Here is a 20,639-nt window from a genome sequence, read left to right on the forward strand (position 1 = left end):
GCCGGGCATGCAGACAGGACAAAACGTTTACCTACTTCTCACAGCGTTTGCCTAAGTTGTCAGAGCGACTACTTACATCTCCAGACTCCTAGTGACTCCACCCAAGACAATCTTTCAAAGAAGTAAAATGTAAATGGTATATGAAACAAAATGCTCAAATGCCCTCTGAAGGGACACTGGACGAGACATTAGTTGCTCAAACAAGTGCCCTCTAATAATGGCCAACACCATCGATGCTAAGCAGAATCACCCCACATGGAAGGGGTGAGCTGCCCCACGTGCTAGAAAACAAGGACTCACACTCTGACTTTCTTTTACAAACCTGTCTGAGCTCACAGATTAGGCAGCCTTGTCTTTTTAGGTGTATGAGTCAGAGTGAAGGAAACAAACTACCCCACAACCATCTGAGCGCTCCCCAGTGGTCCTCCGGAGTCAGGAAGCATTTCCAGATCAGAGTGATGCCCGGGACTTCTATCAGATCTTCCTGGTCAGATGACAGGGACGCCTACTACACCTGCTGGTGATCAGAGGCTTGCGCTCACATACCCACCCCTGTGCCACTTCCCAGCTGAGGCCTGTGTAAGCTCCGAGGCCTGCCCGTGCTCTGGTTCCCCGTCTGTGGAAGGGGACTATCCCTCACAGGTTTGCTGAGGGGATTGCACACATACAGAGCACACAGAACACAGAAAACACTGAATACTTTCCAGCTGCCCTCTTGTATTACTATCGTCACTGCTGTTGGTGCTGTCCTGACAAGGCCCGGGCACAGTATAAAAACGTGGTGCACACACAGCTTAGGATACTGGATTAAGCACAGAGGCGACTTGTGTCTCAGCTGCGCTAAATGAGGACAGACTAGTGGTTCTGGGGGACAAAGCGGGAAAGGTACCAACTGTTGCCTCTTATATCCAAACACATGTCCACGACATAATTCTCGTCTGAATCGTCTTCAGTTTTACAAAGTACTTTAACATTTTATTTCATTAATCCTCGTTATACCTGGGGAGTTATGCTTTTAATATTTCCATTTTGTATCTAGGATCAGAAAGGTCAGGTTCACACAGCTAGGAGACTGCAACCCACACTTGGCTATTTTCCCCACTAGATTAGCTGAGCCAATTATAGTAATGAATGTAATGAGTGAACTCTGAATTAGCCTCTAATCCTAGAGTATTTTTGAAAAATATTTGTATACCCCTCCCCACCAAATAAATGACTTTCTCTTGTGACAAAGTAATAAGGTGAAATTTAACATGCATTAAAACAAAAAAATTTAAGTGTTCCTCAAATATCAAATAGCCAAACGAGAATAATATTCATTTAATTGCTAACATTATTAGTCTCAGTGCATTACTGACAAATTCACTCTGCCTTCTTTCTTCTGCTGTATCAAGGATATATTAAAGCTCACCAACGTTCCTTTGAGAAGAGACATCTGAATGCAAAACAAGTAACGCCACTATATTGTGAAGATTCCCAAATTCTCGTGCTTGTGCTGAATTCCACCGACGTATCTGTCGACAGTGAAAACAGACTGAGCGTCACTGTGTGGGTTAGAAGTACCATGAAAAAGAAGGGAAAGGACAGGCTGGTTCATGATGTTTTGAACCACAAGTCTTTCTCTGTGTCTGACGGAAGAAGTCAAAGCATAAAAAAAGTCATGGGTTTTAAGCCAGCCTGTATTTCTTTTTCCTGTAGACATATTGTGCTCTGAAACAGTTCCATTTACGTCGTGAAGTCAGGTATTGCACGCTTCTCGAGTGCTGGGTAATTTTCCTACACCTGAGTTGGATGGGGAAAACCCGGGAGGCTGGAGAGCCGGACCCATGGCCCTCCTGTGCCATTCACCACGCTTGCTGGACGGGGGCAAGTTCTCTGCCGTAACGGCACCTGGCTCTTTGTGGAACAGCAGAGACAACATACCCGTCCGCTTCGTGGTTGTGAGGGTCACATGAAACACTAAAAGCGAAAATGTTTTCCTGGAGGGGCTGGGGGTGGGGGGATGGGCTAAATGGGTAAGGGGCCTGAAGGAAGACCCTGGGATGAGCACTGGGTGTTATACGTGAGGGATGAGGCACTGGAATCTACCCCTGAAATCATTATTGCACTATATGCTAACGCACTTGGATGGAGATTAAAAAAAAAAAAAAAATACAGAAATGAAAACCAGAAAAAAAAAAATTTTCAATATTATACGTGCTCCATAGAAGCAAAACAATACGAATTCTGTAACACTATTAATTAAATTAAATCTTATTTAAATCACAGTCAGTATCAATTAATCGTCAGGGTCAGTGGAGTCTGAGAGGATGCAGCGCGAAGTAAAACAAGCCACTGTAAATTTCAACATGATATCAGCCCACGGAACACGCTGTGGAGGCAGCACTCGTTTTTGACACTGGAGAGAGCAACTGGTGGCACAACAGGCGGCCGAGAGGAGGCCTGGCCCGCAAGTCTGTGTCCTCTCACAGAGAAAGGAACGCGCTCCTACGTGATGCGTTACACAGCAGGGAAAGCAGAGCTGGGTCTGAATCTCTGCCCCACAACGCTGTAGCTCTGTGGCCTGACATGACTCGCTGACGTTCTCTGAGCTTTGATTCTTGCTTGAGAATGGGGGGCGGGGAGGGGAATGCTTATTTTACTGACCCGTATCAGAGGTATCGTGTGTAAAGTAACTAGTGTGCCTGGCACGTAATAAGCATTCTGTAACTAGTGTTCATCGTGAGTGCACATTCACATGTTTCACAGTTAAGTCTATCAAACAGAAGAAATACAATAATGGGAGAAACACAGCAATATAGAGACTCCACACAGAAGAGTCCTCTTTTTTTTTTTAATTTTTTTTTAATATTTATTCATTTTTGAGAGACAGAGTGTGAGTGGGGGAGGAACAGAGAGCGAGACACAGAATCCAAAGCAGGCTCCAGGCTCCGAGCTGTCAGCACGGAGCCCGACGCGGGGCTTGAACTCACGGACCGAGAGCTCATGACCTGAGCCAGAGTCGGACACTCAACCGACTGAGCTACCCAGGTGCCCCAGGAGAGTCCCCTTTTGCTGTAACTAGCCTGACTTATCGCAACTTCCCTTTCATTGTCCGTGAGCGTTATATCCACAGCATCACTCAGTGCATCACCGTTCAACTTCCCGTTTGAACTCTGCCCTTGTGACCAGCACCCCACTTACCACCTCCACCAGAACGGCCTTGCTCACAGCCCCAGGTGGCAAGCGGAGGTCCCAATGCCACTATTTCTTAAAGGCTTTTGAAACCCCCGGGCAGAGCCCATCTTTCCTCCTAGGACACCTTTTGACGGATATTCTAGTCAAAAGCATAAAATAACTCCATGAGTTATTATCAGACTAATTATCTATGAGGAGACTATTATCTTTGAGGAGGCCGTAAAAACAAGTGAACTCCGAAGAATTTTAAGGGCTTCATAGTGCTAGTATCTGGACTCTTATGAAATGAAATATATTCATCACCTACAAAGGGAGACAACGTGGTGACAAAACCATGGCCGTCGCACTGGGCCACAAAGTAGAGGGCGTTACCTGATTGTTTTGCCGGTTGGCCCCGAGGAGAAAGCTGGTCATGTGTCGCAGAGCTGAGTGCCTCAGAAGAAGATCGCCAGCCCGAATACCTTGCTGTCACAAGATATCAAGAATGACAAGTTATACATCTCTCCAGATAAAAATCTGTATTAAAAACACAGTTAAATGAGAAGTTTTAAGGGATCAGTGAGGTTTTTGGTTTTTTTTTTTAACATTTACTTATTTTTGAGAGAGAGACAGAACATGAGCAGGGGAGGCGCAAAGAGAGACAGAGACACAGAATCCGAAGCAGGCTCCAGGCTCCGAGCTGTCAGCACAGAGCCCGACGCGGGTCTCGAACTCACGAACCGTGAGATCAAGAGCTGAGCCGAGGTCGGACGCTTAACCGACTGAGCCACCCAGGTGCCCCAGGGGTAAGTTTTTAAATGCCATGATTTACATACAGAAAATATGGTTAAAAATGTAATTTAAAAACCTCCTGAGTTTCAACAACTTCACGTTGCTTCACAATGGCTGCCAGACATGTGAGGAGGCACGAGTTTTCAAGCAGACCCCCTGCTATCAACGAGTAACTGTATCTACCTGTATCAGAATTCTGGCAAGTAACAGAATCCACAAATATTTTTAAGAAGCAACGCTCATAAAACCCTACATTTAGATCCAATATTGACCCGTTTAAATTTTTCCCATGTATAAAAAGTCCCTTGAGACTAAAAATCTGCTAAATAAGGAAAAGATATTAGAAGAAAAAAAAAATCACTTACCTTTTGTACAAAAGTGTTGAATAGGAAAAAGTACTGAGCACAGTTTTTACAGTTTTCTGGGACATCCTTATCCAACAGAGCAAGTAGGACCTCCAGTAACTGATGAAGGCTTTTTAACTGGTTGAGGAAAGACGAAATCACGTAAAGAAAAAGAATAGAAGACAGACGTTTGTAATGGAATTAATCCGAAGTAAATCACCGCAAGAACAAAAGGAAGTCTGATTGATACAATCCAGTCTCAGATTCAGATGGATTTATGCTTTGGAGAGCAAAAACGGATCATCACTTTTATCCTCCAGGGAAAGACTGGTGCTGTAGAAACAATTAGGAGGAAAGCCTAGTCTTGTTTTCTCGATTGAAGATTCAAGGGCAGGACTCATTGGCCTAATGGTCACATTTTTTGCAGAGCCAATTTCTCTCTGTCTCTTAAAAGCAAAGTGGGGAGGGGAGGTTTAAGAGGAAACATTTCTGAATCCCTCCCTCCACTGTGCTACGTCTTCACATAATCACAGATGCAAAGAATAAAAAACACAGACACAGGCATAGGGGCCAGAAATCAAGCCAATGGAGCAAATGGAGAGCAACAGCCTGACAGAATGACAACGGTAATATCAACTCAACTGTGAACTTACTTGAGAGCCCGCGGACGCCTCATGGAAAGCTTTGAAAAACATTTTATTTGTTTAGAAACCATTTTGGTAATCACATTGCTTCTTCTTTCCCTCCCACCCCAACTGGTTTTGGACAAGTCCCTAGAAATCCATCTGTGACTGGAGAATTAAGACCAGCTCACTACTCCTGTTAGCTCCTCTCCCCTGAAGATGGTGTTCACAGGCTTCGGAAATATTCCCACCCATCCTGTCACACTCGTCATAAGTACAGTAAAACCTACCATTGATATAGCACTTCGTTTTCAAAGTACTTTACGGTAGAAGGTGGGTGGCCAGAGGCACCATTTCCGTTATGGGGGGGAAATACGCATAAAATACATCAGCTGGGTGTCAAACAGAATTCACTGAGGCAATGGCTTCCGTGCTTACGTCCTCCACCACTCCCTTCCCTTTCTACCACCTGTAGTCCTGCCTCTAGAGGTTGGTGGACTACTTACTACGCCATAGCCTGACCCCATCTGGAGGGACACTGCACTAATTTTGCGTTTATCCTCTGTTTGGGTTGGTACACGGGAGGAAGGAGGACAGCGAGAAGGCCCTTACATTAAGTATCGCAGAAGAGCTCTGTGAGGGTATTTCAGAGCAATGGTATTCGAACTGTCCTAAGCGGCTCCCACTGACTGATGTTATATACTCTGCATCCAGGTAAGGTGAGGTCTGAAAAATGGTCCTGCTGTTTAAGCTGACTGAAAACCAGTGCCTTAGAGTAAACCTTAGCTTCCTTGGAATTCCTGGAATTGAGCCATGGTCTTCTTCTAGGTCTTCCCTAAAGGGCCTATTTGACCTCCTTGTTCACTCTGGGCTGAGCAAAACTCCTTAGGTTGTCTGGTCTAACGGTGAACTTCGGGTCAGGCAATGTTGAAGGAGCTAAGTACTGTAACTGGATTAGCATCTTTCTTCAAGGACTTTCTTCAAGGACTGGGCACCTGGGTGGCTCAGTCGGTTAAGTGTCTGACTTCAGCTCAGGTCATGATCTCGTGGTTTGTGGGTTCGAGCCCCACATCGGGCTCCGAGCTGACACTGTAGAGCCTGTTTGGGATTCTCTCTCTCTCTCTCTCTCTCTCTCTCTCTCTCTCTCTGCCCCTTCCCCACTTGCACTCTCTCTCTCAAAATAAATAAACTCAAAAAAAATTTTTTTAAGTAAAAACAATAAAAACAAAAGGACTTGCTCAAGGTGGAACAGCAAAGCCAACGTCTGAATCTGAAGCAGCAACTCCTAGAATTTGCATTTAGTTCATTGAGACACATTGCCTCCAGCCAATGTCTATAAGGAGCCAATCAGATCTGAAAACAACATTTTTCAAAGTTTTCCATGTGGTGTCAGCTGTTTGAAACAGCAAACTTGGGAAGAAGTGCTATATTTGCTAGGACTTAATAACAGATTGAATAATAATCAGACTTACAGTATATGTCATTTATTTCCCTAAGACTTAAAACTTAGGGGGATATCTGAAATTTGAGGACAGTCATAAATACCACGGTTTAGTTTAGCACGTGTGGAACTGTGAACCAGAAAATATGTTGCAGAAACACAATCAGGAAGAAGAAATCCAGAAGAACGGGAGCAAAGATTAGGAGTGATGGAGACCAATGAAGAAACCATCTTGGCTGCTGTTCCTTCCTAGACGGACGGCCCTATTTGGTTTGGCCGCCAACCGCAGGTTTGGATCATGGAAACAGCTTGTTAGGAAAGAGACAAAGCCAAGTGCGGCTCAAAACGTCTGCGGGTCTAGACTAGAGTCTCAAGACTCAGGTTAGTCTCAGTTCAGTGAAACTGAACAGAGTCTTGAGCGAAGACTCTGAAAAAGGAGTGCTCTAGAGAGAAAAGCCTGAAGCAGACCAGAGCAGACCCAAATTCCTAGCCTATCCTGACTTCTGGGGTACGAGGAGGCAAGGACAGTGTGCCTTCTACCCTGGCATTTATCAGAAACGCAGACTGTGGGAGGTGCATTCTCTAAGGCAGAATTGCCAGACTCCAACCCTGGGCTCTCTTTCTTGTTACGTGCAATTTAAGACACTTGGTAGAAACAGAATGTAGACGTAACGTTTAAGAAATGAGACCGACCTTATCCTGATAAAACAAGGCACTGTCTAGGGTTTTCTCCAGAACGGTGGCCACGGCAACTCGTACTTCTCGCACGCTGCACTCCAGCAAGAAAATCCTAAAACACACAGAGAAAAGGTGCGTGCTGAGAAGGCAGAAGGAACTTCTATAACTTAACCTTCCCAACACCCGGCCCACCTACTGTCCAAGAAACAAAATCCCTCCAAGCTTTCGGGTCAAGGCTCCTGAGAGCTCGGGGACACTGTCTCAGGCCACTGTGCAGGGGGAAGGCGGCCAAACAGGAAAACCAGACCCCTGGGCGCTGAAAGTAGATTTTCCCTCTTCTTCCCCCCTTCTCCTGAAATGAGTGTTTGTATAAATGTAACAGCATAACGAGATAAATGGACATAAAGAGATACGAAAGCAAAGGACCTAAAATTTTATAAATTCTGTTGGCTAAGGTGTTCTCCCAGGGGCATCCCTTGAATTTCTCAGAGTAACGTAATAAAGTTCACAGTCAAGACCGCCCCTCCTCCTCCACCCGTATGTCAGGATTTCTATCTCTTTCCTTTCCTCTCTTCTCCCCAAGCCTTATGACCCAACCCCTAAACAAGCGGGTGGTGCTTCCCTCCTTTCTCCCTCCGTGATGGGGATGGAGGTGATGACCGCAGCAGTCAAGGTCTGTTGTTACACGCCTCGCCGTCTCAGCACTCTTGGTGGTACGGTCAGCTACTGCACCGTGCCCCGCAAGTGCACAACCTAATTCAATCCTTTACACGCGTGGAATGGTGGTACGGTGGCCTCAGAGGCAGGGGTGCTGCTCTCAGGGCTGAGGGGGGTGGGAATGCCCTGACAGTGTGCTTCCCCAGCCACGCCTTGTGTTCTGCTTCATACACACACTCCCGTGTGACAACTCATTCTGTAATCAGCAAAGTGAAAACCCGTCTATCTTTTCTAACATTTCTTTTTATTTTTTAACATTTATTTATTTGTTTGAGAAGAGAGAGAGCATGAGCGGGGGAGGAGAGAGAAAGAAGGAGACACAGAATCTGAAGCAGGCTCCGGGCTGTGAGCTGTCGGCACAGAGCCCGACGCGGGGCTCGAACTCACGGACTGTGAGATCATGACCTGAGCCGAAGTCGGACGCTTAACTGACTGAGCCACCCAGGCGCCCCGTCTTTTCTAATATTTCTTAACAGAAAGTCCGCATTATTCCACATGAGAGGTTTAAACACAGCCGAATGTTGATGACCACGTCCTCCAGGTGCCAGCAGAACGCTGCTCTGGTCCCTGTTTGTGTGCAGCACTGGTATTTCCTTCCTCCCCTTTCAGGGGTGGAGAGCCTGCCTTCTTTTCCCCAGAGAGAGATCAGAGCGGAGCTCTCTGTGGTCACTCTGCTGCTTATTCCCCGTAACTGCTAGCTGCCCAGGAGCTACCTAATGTGTACCAGACTGAAAAGGCTGTGTTCCAAATGCACTAAGACTTTAAGTGGCAGCCACAAGAAAGTTAGAGATAACAAGTGTGCCTATAATGTTCAGCTCTAGAAGCTTTGTCAGATTCGGGTATAATTCTTCTGGAAAGCCTGTCTCCAGGGGTCACTCCACATTTCCTATCGTAGACACCAGGAGGCCCTATGAGAATGCAGACGAATCCAGAATGTGGGGACTTCTATAGGGCAAATGGCCAGTGTGCCCCTCAAAAAGACGACATGACAAAAAAGGAGGTGGTGGGGGAAAAAGAACAATTATAGATTAAAAGAGTCTTAACAGATGTATAAACTAAATGCAGCATGTGGAGCTTGTGTGGATCCTGATTTGTATAAACTCAGTGGAAGAGTAAACCTTTTTGAGATGCCTGTGGAAATCTGAATATGGACTGGATTTAGGAGGATATAAAAGAAGTATTTTTGAGGGCACCTGGGTGGCTCAGTCGGTTAAGCGTCCGACTTCGGCTCAGGTCATGATCTCATGGTCCGTGAGTTCGAGCCCCGCGTCAGGCTCTGTGCCGGCAGCTCAGAGCCTGGAGCCTGCTTCAGATTCTATGTCTCCCTCTCTCTCTGCCCCTCCCCTGCTCGTGCTCTATCTCTCTCTGTCTCTCAATAATAAATGTTTAAAAAATAAGAAGTATTCTTGTTTAGTGTGATAATGGTAAAGTGCTTATATTTTTTTTTAAAAACTACCTTTTAGAGACACATGCTGAAAAATTTATAATGAAATTATATGATGTCTGAGACTGACTTTAAAATACGTGCGGGGAAAAAAGGAGGCCTGTGAGTGAGTGGTGGGCGCCGGGGGGGTGGGCAACAGGGTGGGCAACGAGATGGGCAAAGTGCTGGGAACCGGGCCCGGGAAGTGGCACAGGACAGGGCTCTCATTGTGGCTACTTTCTGTATGTTTAAGTGCTTCCACAACAAAAACTTTTTAGAAGATGTAAAATATTCTTCGTTTAGTAGTTTTAATTTAGATCAATTTTTAATAGAGCTCGATTTTCTAGCAATGGTTACCACAGCTTCAGATTTTTACAATTATAGTGACATTTAACTATTGCCTAAAAAACAAAGCACAGCACTGAGAAGCTCTGACCTAAGAGACGGCAGCCCTTCACACGGACAGTTATTTTAGTTATAACAGTGGCAACCCAGGTTATCTTAAGAATTCTAAAGAAGTAATTATAAAATTACAAAATGTAAATTCAGCAACCGACAGTGACAAATTGACAGCGATAAAGAGACAAAAATATAATAAACTCTCTCAGGAAGAATTCAGATCAGGTAATTCATGGGGCTTCTTGACCGTGAGGAACACTAACAAACCACACATCCTCCCAGAGGAGTCACCAAGTTCCTCCGGAGATATTTCAGAGCAAGCCTGGTTGGATATAAGGGAATAAACTAAATATTTGCAATGTTCCTTCCAAATATGTGATGATTCTAGGATATTCAGCTTCTTACTATTGGGAAGAGACTTTGGAATCACACTGGAAAAACGGGAAAGTTCATCTCAGTGCAAACTCCAGAGGGCCAGGCACACATAACACTTCACATGAATGGTTACTTGCTGTCTCTCCGTGTGTTATGTGCGCGTGTGCATACACGCACGCACGCACCCACAAACAGCGGAGTGCTTACTATGTGCCAGGCTCTTTGTGTACGGTAGGGAACCAAACACACTTAACTTCTGCCCTCAAGAAGCCAGAGTTTAGCGAGGAGACAGGTACAACAGCAGAGCAGAGCAATCGTATACTGGCTTTAGACAGGGTCATCTGAAGGGAATGGCTTCTCTGACATCTCAAGGGTAAGATGCAGGACTGGATGGGGGAACATCCCAGATAGAGGCAATAAAGGTGCAAGGGTCTTTAGGCAGGAAAGTAAGCTGAGCGTGTCGAAGGAATCAACAAACCCGTGTGAGGAAACTGAAGTGAGACCATATGCAAGGCCTTGCGGGTTACGTAAAGGCTGTGGATTTTATTAGGCGTCTGACAGGGATCCACTGAAGAATTTTCAAGCAGAGAAGTAATGTGATCCAGTTTGTTTCAAAAAACCACTTTTGTTGCTGTATGAGGTAGATTAGAGAAAGAAGTGGAGACATCAAGTAGGCAAATGAGTGTCTGGAGCTCAGACCTAGAGATGAAAGGAATATGGGATCAAGAGTTTCGATTCGCTAACATGCCACCAGACTGTGAGCTCCCTGTGAAACGAGCTTGTATTTCTGAATTCTCTGTTGTCTGTTCGAGCCGAGAGATACCAGAGCATATCTGCATGCTGACAGAAGTACTCTGTAGAAAATTCTAGAAGGTAAAGATGCAGGAGTAAGAGCCGATAAAGGGTTTGCTCATGTAGACATTCATTTTGAGAGGAGACAGGACACTCCTCCTCAGTAACAGGAGAAAAGATGACGAGAACAGGCTCTGACGTGCTGGGGATAGAGGCCTGCTCATTTGTGACTCGTATATTCTCAGTGAAGTCCGAGGCAAGGTCCTTAGCTGGAGGTGGGGTGTGCTAGCATGGCAGGCATGAGGGGTGAGGAGATGAAGGAGGGGCCCACTGGGGACAAGGGACACTGAGATCACAGAGCCTGTGCGTAAGTACTGTACTCCCCAAGGACAAGAGAAACTGGCCCAAGGGTGACTGGGAGTACAGACTAAACATCCACAGTGACTGGAGCATCTAGACTTTTCACCAGAAAAAGCTAATTATTTTTTATTACAGGTATGTAGGTAAATGTACTACCATAGGTAGTATACTAGTAGTAAGTTTTTGAAAAATAGTAGAATCCAAACGTAGCTAGATGTCTAATACTGTGGTAATGCTATGCAGTAACCAGGCACTGCTGACCTCTCCACCTTGCCACCAGACTGTGAGTCCCTGAGGGAGGGGACGCATATTCTGCAATCTCCTGAGCCACAGCAGTTCAGGCCATGCTTGCCTGTGACCGTGTGGCTATGTGCACACATGCTTTCCTTGCGCTCACGGAACACTCGTCTGAGTCTAGGCCATCAGAGACGGTTCTACAAAAGAACGATTTTATTTTTTTTTTAATTTTTTTTTTTTCAACGTTTATTTATTTTTGGGACAGAGAGAGACAGAGCATGAACGGGGGAGGGGCAGAGAGAGGGAGACACAGAATCAGAAACAGGCTCCAGGCTCCGAGCCATCAGCCCAGAGCCCGACGCAGGGCTCGAACTCACAGACCGCAAGATCGTGACCTGGCTGAAGTCGGACGCTTAACCGACTGCGCCACCCAGGCGCCCCCAAAAGAACGATTTTAGAGTGACCTGAACAGTTCCTCATGCTTCTAGGGAAAAAAGTCCAAAACTGACTCCAATCGGAAAAGCAATTTCAAGTAGAAATAAAAATAGTCACAAGAAATTGCAGCTCTAAATCACTAGAAGAGACACAGATTTCTTTTAATTAATTAAAAGATCTTGACACTTACTTTATTAATTCTCGTCCTTCAGAACTAATAAAATATTCAACGAGCCACTGACAAGCATCAAAACTTTTGGAAAGTAATGCTTCAATAGTGGCAATCCATTCTTCAGTATCAACCCTTTAAAAAAAGCAAAGACAGAGATGTAAGGAGTACGACCCCCGCAAATAACCCCACGGAGTGTCACCTTGGTTTTAGTTAACCTCTTTTTGGGGGAGGCTGGGTAGAGGGTAAGTTGAATACCAATGACCGCTGACTAACATGGCTTCATGCACCCCAGAAGCCAGTGCTTTGCATTTTTTGGTATTTGTGATGTGATTCACCTATCCCTGTCCCTTCTCCCCACAAAAATGTGTAAAGAAGCTTAAGTCTTAGAGTTTAACTTTTATCTTTTGCATCTTCTTCAAACAGTTTTAATTGGGAAAAACGTCTGCCCTGCAGCATTTTGTTTTGCTTCATTGATCGACATTCACAAAATGCCCACCTTCAAAATAGGTTATTACATCAACATTTTTATACTTCATTGCTCTAATTATTAATATCCTGCTTTATGGAAGAAAAACATTTGGGCAGACAATGAGGTATAATGACTAAATTGCCCATGACCTCACGTAACACCCCTCCACTCTCTCCAGCCCCAAAATGGTAAATATAAACAAAATGGAAACAGTCTCCGATGTACCAACAGCTCAAGCCAACTTCACAAACAAAAGGAATGCAATTCTTTAGTTAGTCCTATGCCAGACATTAAAAGAAAGGAACATAGTAGTCCTTCTTTTCCAATTGAAGAATAAAGATCAGTATCATTTAATATATCTTAATTACGCATGAAAATGAAGTTGCCATTATATCTGTTTCTTCTCCAGTGTTTTTTTTTTTTTTTTATTTTTTTTTTTTTAAAATTTTTTTTTTCAACGTTTATTTATTTTGGGACAGAGAGAGACAGAGCATGAACGGGGGAGGGGCAGAGAGAGAGGGAGACACAGAATCGGAAACAGGCTCCAGGCTCCGAGCCATCAGCCCAGAGCCCGACGCGGGGCTCGAACTCACAGACCGCGAGATCGTGACCTGGCTGAAGTCGGACGCTTAACCGGCTGCGCCACCCAGGCGCCCCTCTCCAGTGTTTTTTGATTGCAGAGTCTTTCTAAAAAACCTGCCCATACGTGGGAGAAGTGCACGGGACCGGCGAGAGAGAACAGACAGAACTGTCCCGGTCTTCCGACTGTAGCTGCCTTCCTCGCCCGAGTCCCTCCCTGCTCCGGGTACCTCCTCCGGCCAGCGGGTAACTTACTCTTCGCCTCTCACCCATTTATTCACAGACAGCTCTTCACCCAGCACCTACCATGTGTCGGGCACCTTGCAGGTGCTAAAGACAAAAACCAACGGTGGACAATATGCCGGTCCAAATCTAGCGTGCCTCTGTGCATACTGCCCCCTGTTCAAAAACCCTTCATGATTTCCCAGTGAACAAAGGCCCAGCTCCCCTCTGTGGCACTCACGACACTTGATGGGCTCCTTCAAAGCCCACAGGTGACCTCACTTCCAGTGAGTCCTTACATGTATGAGCACAACACTAGTCATTCATAGCTCTTCAGGCCAAGTCTTATCTGTTACTCAGGTTTTCCCCTTTCACCTAGATTATTCCCCCTGTTTGTTTTTGCCTTTCAAAATTCTCTGAGAACGCCAATGTCTTTAACACCTACCCAATCCCCATATTTGGATAGGACTTTGTCCAGTTCCCAAAGACGTACAGCATTTATGCCTTGCTTCTTCTGATTTATCCCTCCTATGAGATTAGAAATTCCTTAAAGATAGGAACCATGTCTTAGTCACCTGAATATATTAGGTAGGTGCCTTCACAATGCTTTGAATTTATAAATTCAGTTTTAATTGAATTAATGAGTGCCTTCTGTCACAACAGACTATCAAAATATATCATTTCTTACCTGAGTTTTTTCTTTGTCCGTAGATAAGTTTGAAAAAGGAACTGAATTGCAAGCTGTAAGCTCACCTTTGCCATGCAAGGATAATATGGATGCTTTAATTTAGTCTGAGAGAGAGTGAAAAAACACAGCATTTTTCAAAGGTGTTTTATAGATTATTACATGTTATGAATTGAATGACTTATAATAAAGTTAAACACTAATAAGAAAAATCTAGCCAGCTTATTATAGAAAAAACGTTCCATTTAAATTTTTAAAAAGGTTAAGAAAAGACATCCTCTTCATTTTTTTATGAAGCCCTCTCAAAATAGAGCCTTTAGACCACAGGATGTTAAACACTGTCAACAGACTAAGAAAGTTTCTCCCTTATTGGCAAATCATAATCATGGTACTCAAGAAAAAGAAGTACTTGGAAGTTCGTCTTGAGTCTGAAGACGTCTGATGACAAATTGGGACAAATTAATCTCCACCAAGCCCAATATTCACTGACCTCGCCTCACGGCTATTCTCAGATATTCTTCATAAAATTAAAAAGCGCTTTAAAAAGCCAGTATGTGGACACCCGCACCCATTCACAATCCGCATTATATGTTCTGAGCACTGCCAGTATTTTAATATCACCCAGTAAGTGACATTATTTGCGGGAATGTTCTGGGCATCCAATCTGAATGCTAACAACCGAGGGCTGTCACTGAACGCTTGAGCTGACAGATTTCACTCTGCTTTCTTAGTCCTTTACTAACAAGCCAACTAGTACTTACAGCATTCAGTGACGCTAAAGACAAAACAAAACTGAAATAATCACTACTGTATACATCTCTATTCTTCATAAACTTGAGGTTTTCATCTCTCACCATCTACAAAAGAAAATCAGTAATTATTTTTAAGAAACAGGGCAAAATATTCAGCACGTGGAAGATTTTTAATGACACATTAGGTAGAAAGGGTTTTACATTAAGTTAGAAAAGGTTCACAAAAACCCTTCTCTAGAGCTTTGAAATTTTAAAAAGGGAGAGAGGAAAATCTTCCTTTAAATATAAGAAGCTGTGAGAAGGTGAATTATTATTCATCAAACCAAATACTTCTGGGAAATTTAGGAAAACCACCATATGAGGGACAAGTGAAGCCAAACCAGTTATTTTGGGTTGGAAGGGACAAACAGAGCTCTCCCAAGCACAACCAAATTCACGTTTTCCTTGTATCAGATGGCTCAAATCTTTCTCTCTTCACGAAACACTCCACAATTTTCTTAAATTCTCTGGTTCTGGCTAACTCAGCTTTGGATTACTTATGTATAAAGCCTGGACTGGGTAGTTGGACAGTTCCGAATTTAAATCCTGGTTCTGTGAACTGGTAGGTCATTTCTCCTTTCTGTTTTTAAAGTTTATTTTGAGAGAGAGACAGAGAGTGAGCGAGTGTGAGAGAGCACATGCGCGTGAGCCAGGACAGGGACAGAGAAAGAGGAAGAGAGAGAATCCCAAGCAGGCTCCGTGCTGTCAGCGCAGAGCGCGACATGGGGTTCAATCTCACGAGCTGTGAGATCATGACCTGAGCTGAAATCAAGAGTCAGACGCTCAACTGAGTGAGCCACCCAGGTGCCTCACATTTCTGACCTCAGTTTTTCCATCTGAAAAATGGGAATAAAACCTACTACTTCACAAGAGTTTTTAAGAATTAAGGATTTGTTTAAAGCACGTGGCACAGAGCAGATATTCAATAATTGGTGGTTATCACTGTCATACTAGTTTTACCCAAAGATATTGAACCCTAACTTATTTTCCTCTCCAGACGGTAAGTTAGTTTCAGCGGCGTTTGTCTCTACCGGCCACTCCCTCCCACTTGTGTATCCGTGGCAACCCCCAGCCACATAGCAGGCCAGTGACAGTGCCGGCCCCCTTGAGTCTGTGGACACCTCTGTGACCTGTTATAAAAGACTCGTGAGATGAGGTGGGTCGGATGAGGCATGCAAGGTCCAACCAAGTCCACAAGGAGGCCGGCAGGAGTACTTCCGGACCTACGGGGCAGATTTGGACTTTTATGTGATTTTTCTCCCTTAGAATTTCTTACATGGGTCTTACCTGGTATATTCGAGCAGGCATTTTCTCCACAAATAGCCCTTTCTTCTCACCTTTTTTAACCAGCTTGGTTAGAATAGAGAGCCGGTCATTGTTAGGCCTATGGGGCCGAGGGGAGGACTGAGGTGAAATTTCCGGTGAGGACGGCGCTGACCTAAGGACAGAATCAGAAAACGGTGTGGTATAAAGCGGCTGCCGTTTTCGCACTTACCACAACCCGACACACTTACGTACACAGGGTACGAGGCTTAACAATAAACTGCATACTTTACCGATCCAATATATTTAAACGCAAATTCGTAAACAAGACGACCTTAAAAAAAAAAAACCCACAGTGCTGGCAAAGAGCCACCCTTTGACTATAAAGTGTATTCGATAAATGCTGAGATTGGAAAAAAAATCTCGATTCTAGAACGAAATAGTTTACATGCATTTTTTTTTTTTTTTAAATATTTTGAATGTTTGTTTATTTTTGAAAGCAGAGAGAGAGGGGGACAGAGGATCTGAAATAGGCTCTGTGCTGTCAGCAGAGAGCCTGATGCAGGGCTCGAACTCATGAACCGTGAGATCATGACCTGAGGCAGAGTTGGACACTCAGCTGACTGATCCACCCAGGTGCCCCTACGTGCATGTTCTAAATACGAAATAACTTCTGCCAAGGAAATAATAAAAAGGTGTCCATAAGAAAAGGGGTAATGAGATTTACTCACTTTCTTTTTAGAATTTCTCTCTAGTTTGTTTAACAAGTTACCTGTAAATCCTAAACACTGTACTCAAGATTACAATGACCACCTACTGAAATCACACAGCAAACTATGTGAAAGAGAAACTCACAGAGAGAGATCCTCAGCTTCCTGCCGTACCACACTGACTCGACTCTTCTTTGGTAATACTGGGGAGTTTTGATCAGAGACCCTTTGGTAGAAGAGCATATAGGCATTCCAGTATCTTCGGCGGACATCTGTATACGGGTTTGCTTTATAACAAGACATGAAGAAAGAAGCCTTTGTAAATAGAATAAAGAAGGTTTCTTGTCTCGACAATCTAAAAGAAAGGCTCATAAATCCAGCAAATGTTTACAAAACTTAAATGCAAAGTGTAAGTAAAGTGTGTGTCCTTGTACCATACTGCTTGGAAGGTGACACAGAAGACCCGTAAGGAAGCTGTACAAAGATGGGGTAAAGAAGATAAACATTCCTAGGCGAGTCTAGATTTAAACAAAAGGCAAGGAACATTTAAAAAGAAGTTCTGTGGCACAGGACGGGATTATAATTGCCTCACTTAGCCATTTTTGCGTAGAACAACCAAATCTAGGTAAGTTTTGGCAACAATACTGGATTTAACCATTAAAGGTTACTATTATTAGACACAGGGCTACCATGGCACGGCATCAAAATCTGACACAGAGTATTTCATTTTAATTTTTAATTGAAGCATAGTTGACATGTTAGTTGTAGGTAGCCAACATAGTGTTTTGACAATTATACACGCTATGAAATGCTCACCAAGATAAATATATCACCATCTGTTGCCATACAGCTTTATGACGATATTATTGACTCAATTTCCTAGGCTTACTTTCCATCCTTGTGACTTACTTATATTCTAATTAGAAGTCTGTACCTCTTACTTCCTTCACCTGTTTCTCTTATTTCCTTCTGACCCAAATACAGGCAGAAAATTTTAAATGCCCCTAAAATATTGTAAAATCAGGTTTCAGAAATGCTAAGATCTCTACAAAATGTCCCCCTCCCCACCCCCCCCCATGGCAAATTCTGATTGGATTCTGTGATGTCCTTTTCCTCATAGTTTTTCTTCTGGGGGGGGCAGTGGCTGTGGAGAGAAGGACTGCCACGCTACATAATAAATACGGTTTCAAAAACAGGCGTTCGAGGGGTCTTGTCTAATTCATCGTGCCTCTCTGAAAGTAAAAAGGAAATGTGAGAAGTTTAGCAGACAACTACTTCCTCTGAAACAATTTTTAAGGCTGAAATTCTGTGTTTGTTAGTTTCTCTCTGATATTCGTTTCTTCCTCTTCCTCCATCACCTGTCTAATTCACCTGCAAGGAATTATTTTAAAAAACATTCTGTAAGCAGCTTAAACATTTCCACTCTGCCTATCTATGAGTTTGTGGATCTATACAGCCTGAAAAGCGGTATGTAAAAAGAATAAAATTACATTTTTATGTAAAGAATACTATTGCTTCCAATTTGATAGAAAACCGTAAGTTAAAAAACAAACAAACTAATGTGAAACATCCACTTGTAAATACTTACTTTGATCATAAACTTTTGGTCTATATTCTCCTCCAAAGCATTCGTACTCTAGGGTCTCATCATTTAGGTCAAATTCTTCTATGACTGTGTCATTAAACTTGTACCATTTTCCTTTTCCACACCCCCTGAAGCCCACAGGGAAACAAATGTTATAAGATGGAAACCCAACATCCCCCTCCCCAGCCTTTATCTCTATGTATTGTCTACAAATAGAGCAGATGACTCTATTTGGGTATTTTCAAATGGACAACCCTTAAATTTCTAAAACAACTTTTCAAACCAAAGAGGTAAAAACTGTTATACTAAGTTTTAAAAATCCAATATGAAATATGACCAAAGAGCAATGCAAAAGCTTCTTTGCACTACACTCATAAGCATGGATGATAAAGTAGGGCAGGGAGAGCAGAGGAGAGACACAGGAGGGCAGGGGGAGTGGAGGAGGGATAGAGGAGGGCAGGGGGAGTGGAGGAGAGAGACAGGAAGCGGGTGTGGAGGCAGGACTACTGGAAGGCAGGGGGAGGGACCTCGTGAGACCCCTACCGTCGGTCCTTAATGAAGGAATAGTAGTGACCCGCATGTGCCTGCCCACTGTGGACAATGACACCGACAAGTTCATAGTTTTCAGTGAGGGCAACTTTTTTTCGTGGGGATCCTCCACCTCCCTGGTCCATACTTCGCCCGTTTTCACCAACTTCAGAAGACGAATCCTGGCGAGCCATTCCTGAAACTGTGTAGGGCTCCATGTTTAGCATCCAGGGAAACTATTTAAAAGCAAAAGGACAACATTAGTGTTGATGAGTAACATCCACGGCAATACCCAATTAAGTCAGATTCAAAAAAGAGGGATGTTTTCCTAGTTCTAGCTAGGATTACCTCCCCTCTATCACCAGGTAGGAGGGTTGTTTACGGATCTGCCTGTCCATGGGCAGCAGTTGCTTAAGACAAGGGGCTGTGTACCCCTCAGAATGCTGAGACCATAGCCTTTCACAGTGGGGATGAAAGTTAAAAATATAAAAAGTAAACAGCGGAAAAGAAAGTGAGGTAACGGTTGTAAGACATTTCAGGGAAAAAAAAAAAAAGTTACCCTTATCTGTTCGTCATATTTAATGGAGCGTCCACTCTCCCAGTCAAATCCAAATCTCATTAGGTGAATTACCAAGACGCTAGGTAAAGACTTAATGCAGGTCCTTTTCACAGTTATTCTCTAAAGAAAAGCAAAACCCAATTACCTCCATGGAGGAAAGAAAACAGCAAAGTCATACAAAGGTCACAGATTTTCACAGGCCTTTCCTGCCCATGTGAAAACAGGGAAAGACACAATTTAATGGAAGCAATAATTGGAGCTTAATAGTGTTCCTACATAAAACATAAAGACAAACTAAATGAGTAACACATTGATCTTGTTTTTCAAAAAAGGCAAGTGTAATACCTTTTCTTTACACTTTTCGCAGTAATACGCATTACTTCCTTCTAGAACTTCTCCTCTAACAAACTGGTCCAAAGAAATTTCCAAGCTCTGACAAGAAGTAACTCCAAGATTGAGGGCCATGAAAGCTTCCTCACGCTCATATCTGATTAGCAAATCACAGAAAAAACATAATCAACCATGGAATTTAAATAAAGATCTTGACACTACCACAGTAGCAGAGACTGAACACAGGTCTACATTCATGATCAGTGAAATTAACACGTGCCATCCCTCATCCTTTTAAAGGTACACTGCCAAATACAAACACCAGTTTTTGGCAATTCAAAATCACTTAACAATTAGGAATTTCAACGAAGAAATTTTAGAAATGGAAACCAAAGAAACTTAACTCAATAAACCTTCATAGGTCCACGGAGACAGATCTGCAAGTCTGTCAACAAATGCAAGATTCACAACACACTAGAAGCACTATTTAAAAAGGACGACGACTGGGGCGCCTGGATGGCTCAGTCGGTTAAGTGTCTGACTCGACTTCAGCTCAGGTCATGATCTCATGGTTTGTGGGATCGAGCCCCCATCAGGCTCTGTACTGGCAGCGTGGAGCCTCCTTGGGATTCTCTCTGTCCCTCTCCCACTCACACATACACTCTCTTCGTCTCTGTTTCACAAGAAACTTAAAAAAAAATACTGCTAAAAAACTAAAAAATAAAAATAGAAAGGACAACGATCATGTACATTATGACTGTAGCCAATTAGCAATTTCCATGTTTTTACCTTAATACTGAATCCTTTTTCTACTATAAAAATATTGCTTCCAAATTTGATTTCTGGATCAGAATAACCCTGAGAATACGTTATTTTCCTGTTTGAGGGTTTGTGACTTTCTATGGAAATCCACATACTTACAAATGAAACTTAAAGCATTCTTAAAGCTTTGCCTTAAATACATGAGTAGGAAA

General features: G+C 43.5%; 1 protein-coding gene across 1 annotated transcript in view; it reads right to left on the bottom strand.

The window, feature by feature from the left end:
* USP24 (ubiquitin specific peptidase 24) overlaps positions 1-20,639 on the bottom strand; it is a 138,097-nt gene that overhangs the window by 13,503 nt on the left and 103,955 nt on the right. Inside the window, 13 exon segments of the mRNA XM_030323637.1 lie at positions 1,412-1,514; positions 3,550-3,642; positions 4,314-4,430; positions 7,050-7,146; positions 11,963-12,076; positions 13,903-14,006; positions 14,661-14,756; positions 15,978-16,128; positions 16,809-16,950; positions 18,252-18,376; positions 18,792-19,012; positions 19,336-19,455; positions 19,681-19,822. Of these exon segments, the coding sequence (XP_030179497.1) occupies positions 1,412-1,514; positions 3,550-3,642; positions 4,314-4,430; positions 7,050-7,146; positions 11,963-12,076; positions 13,903-14,006; positions 14,661-14,756; positions 15,978-16,128; positions 16,809-16,950; positions 18,252-18,376; positions 18,792-19,012; positions 19,336-19,455; positions 19,681-19,822 (1,625 nt within the window).

The sequence above is a fragment of the Lynx canadensis genome, chromosome C1 (assembly GCF_007474595.2).
Source record: "Lynx canadensis isolate LIC74 chromosome C1, mLynCan4.pri.v2, whole genome shotgun sequence".
Classification (NCBI taxonomy): Eukaryota; Metazoa; Chordata; class Mammalia; order Carnivora; family Felidae; genus Lynx; species Lynx canadensis.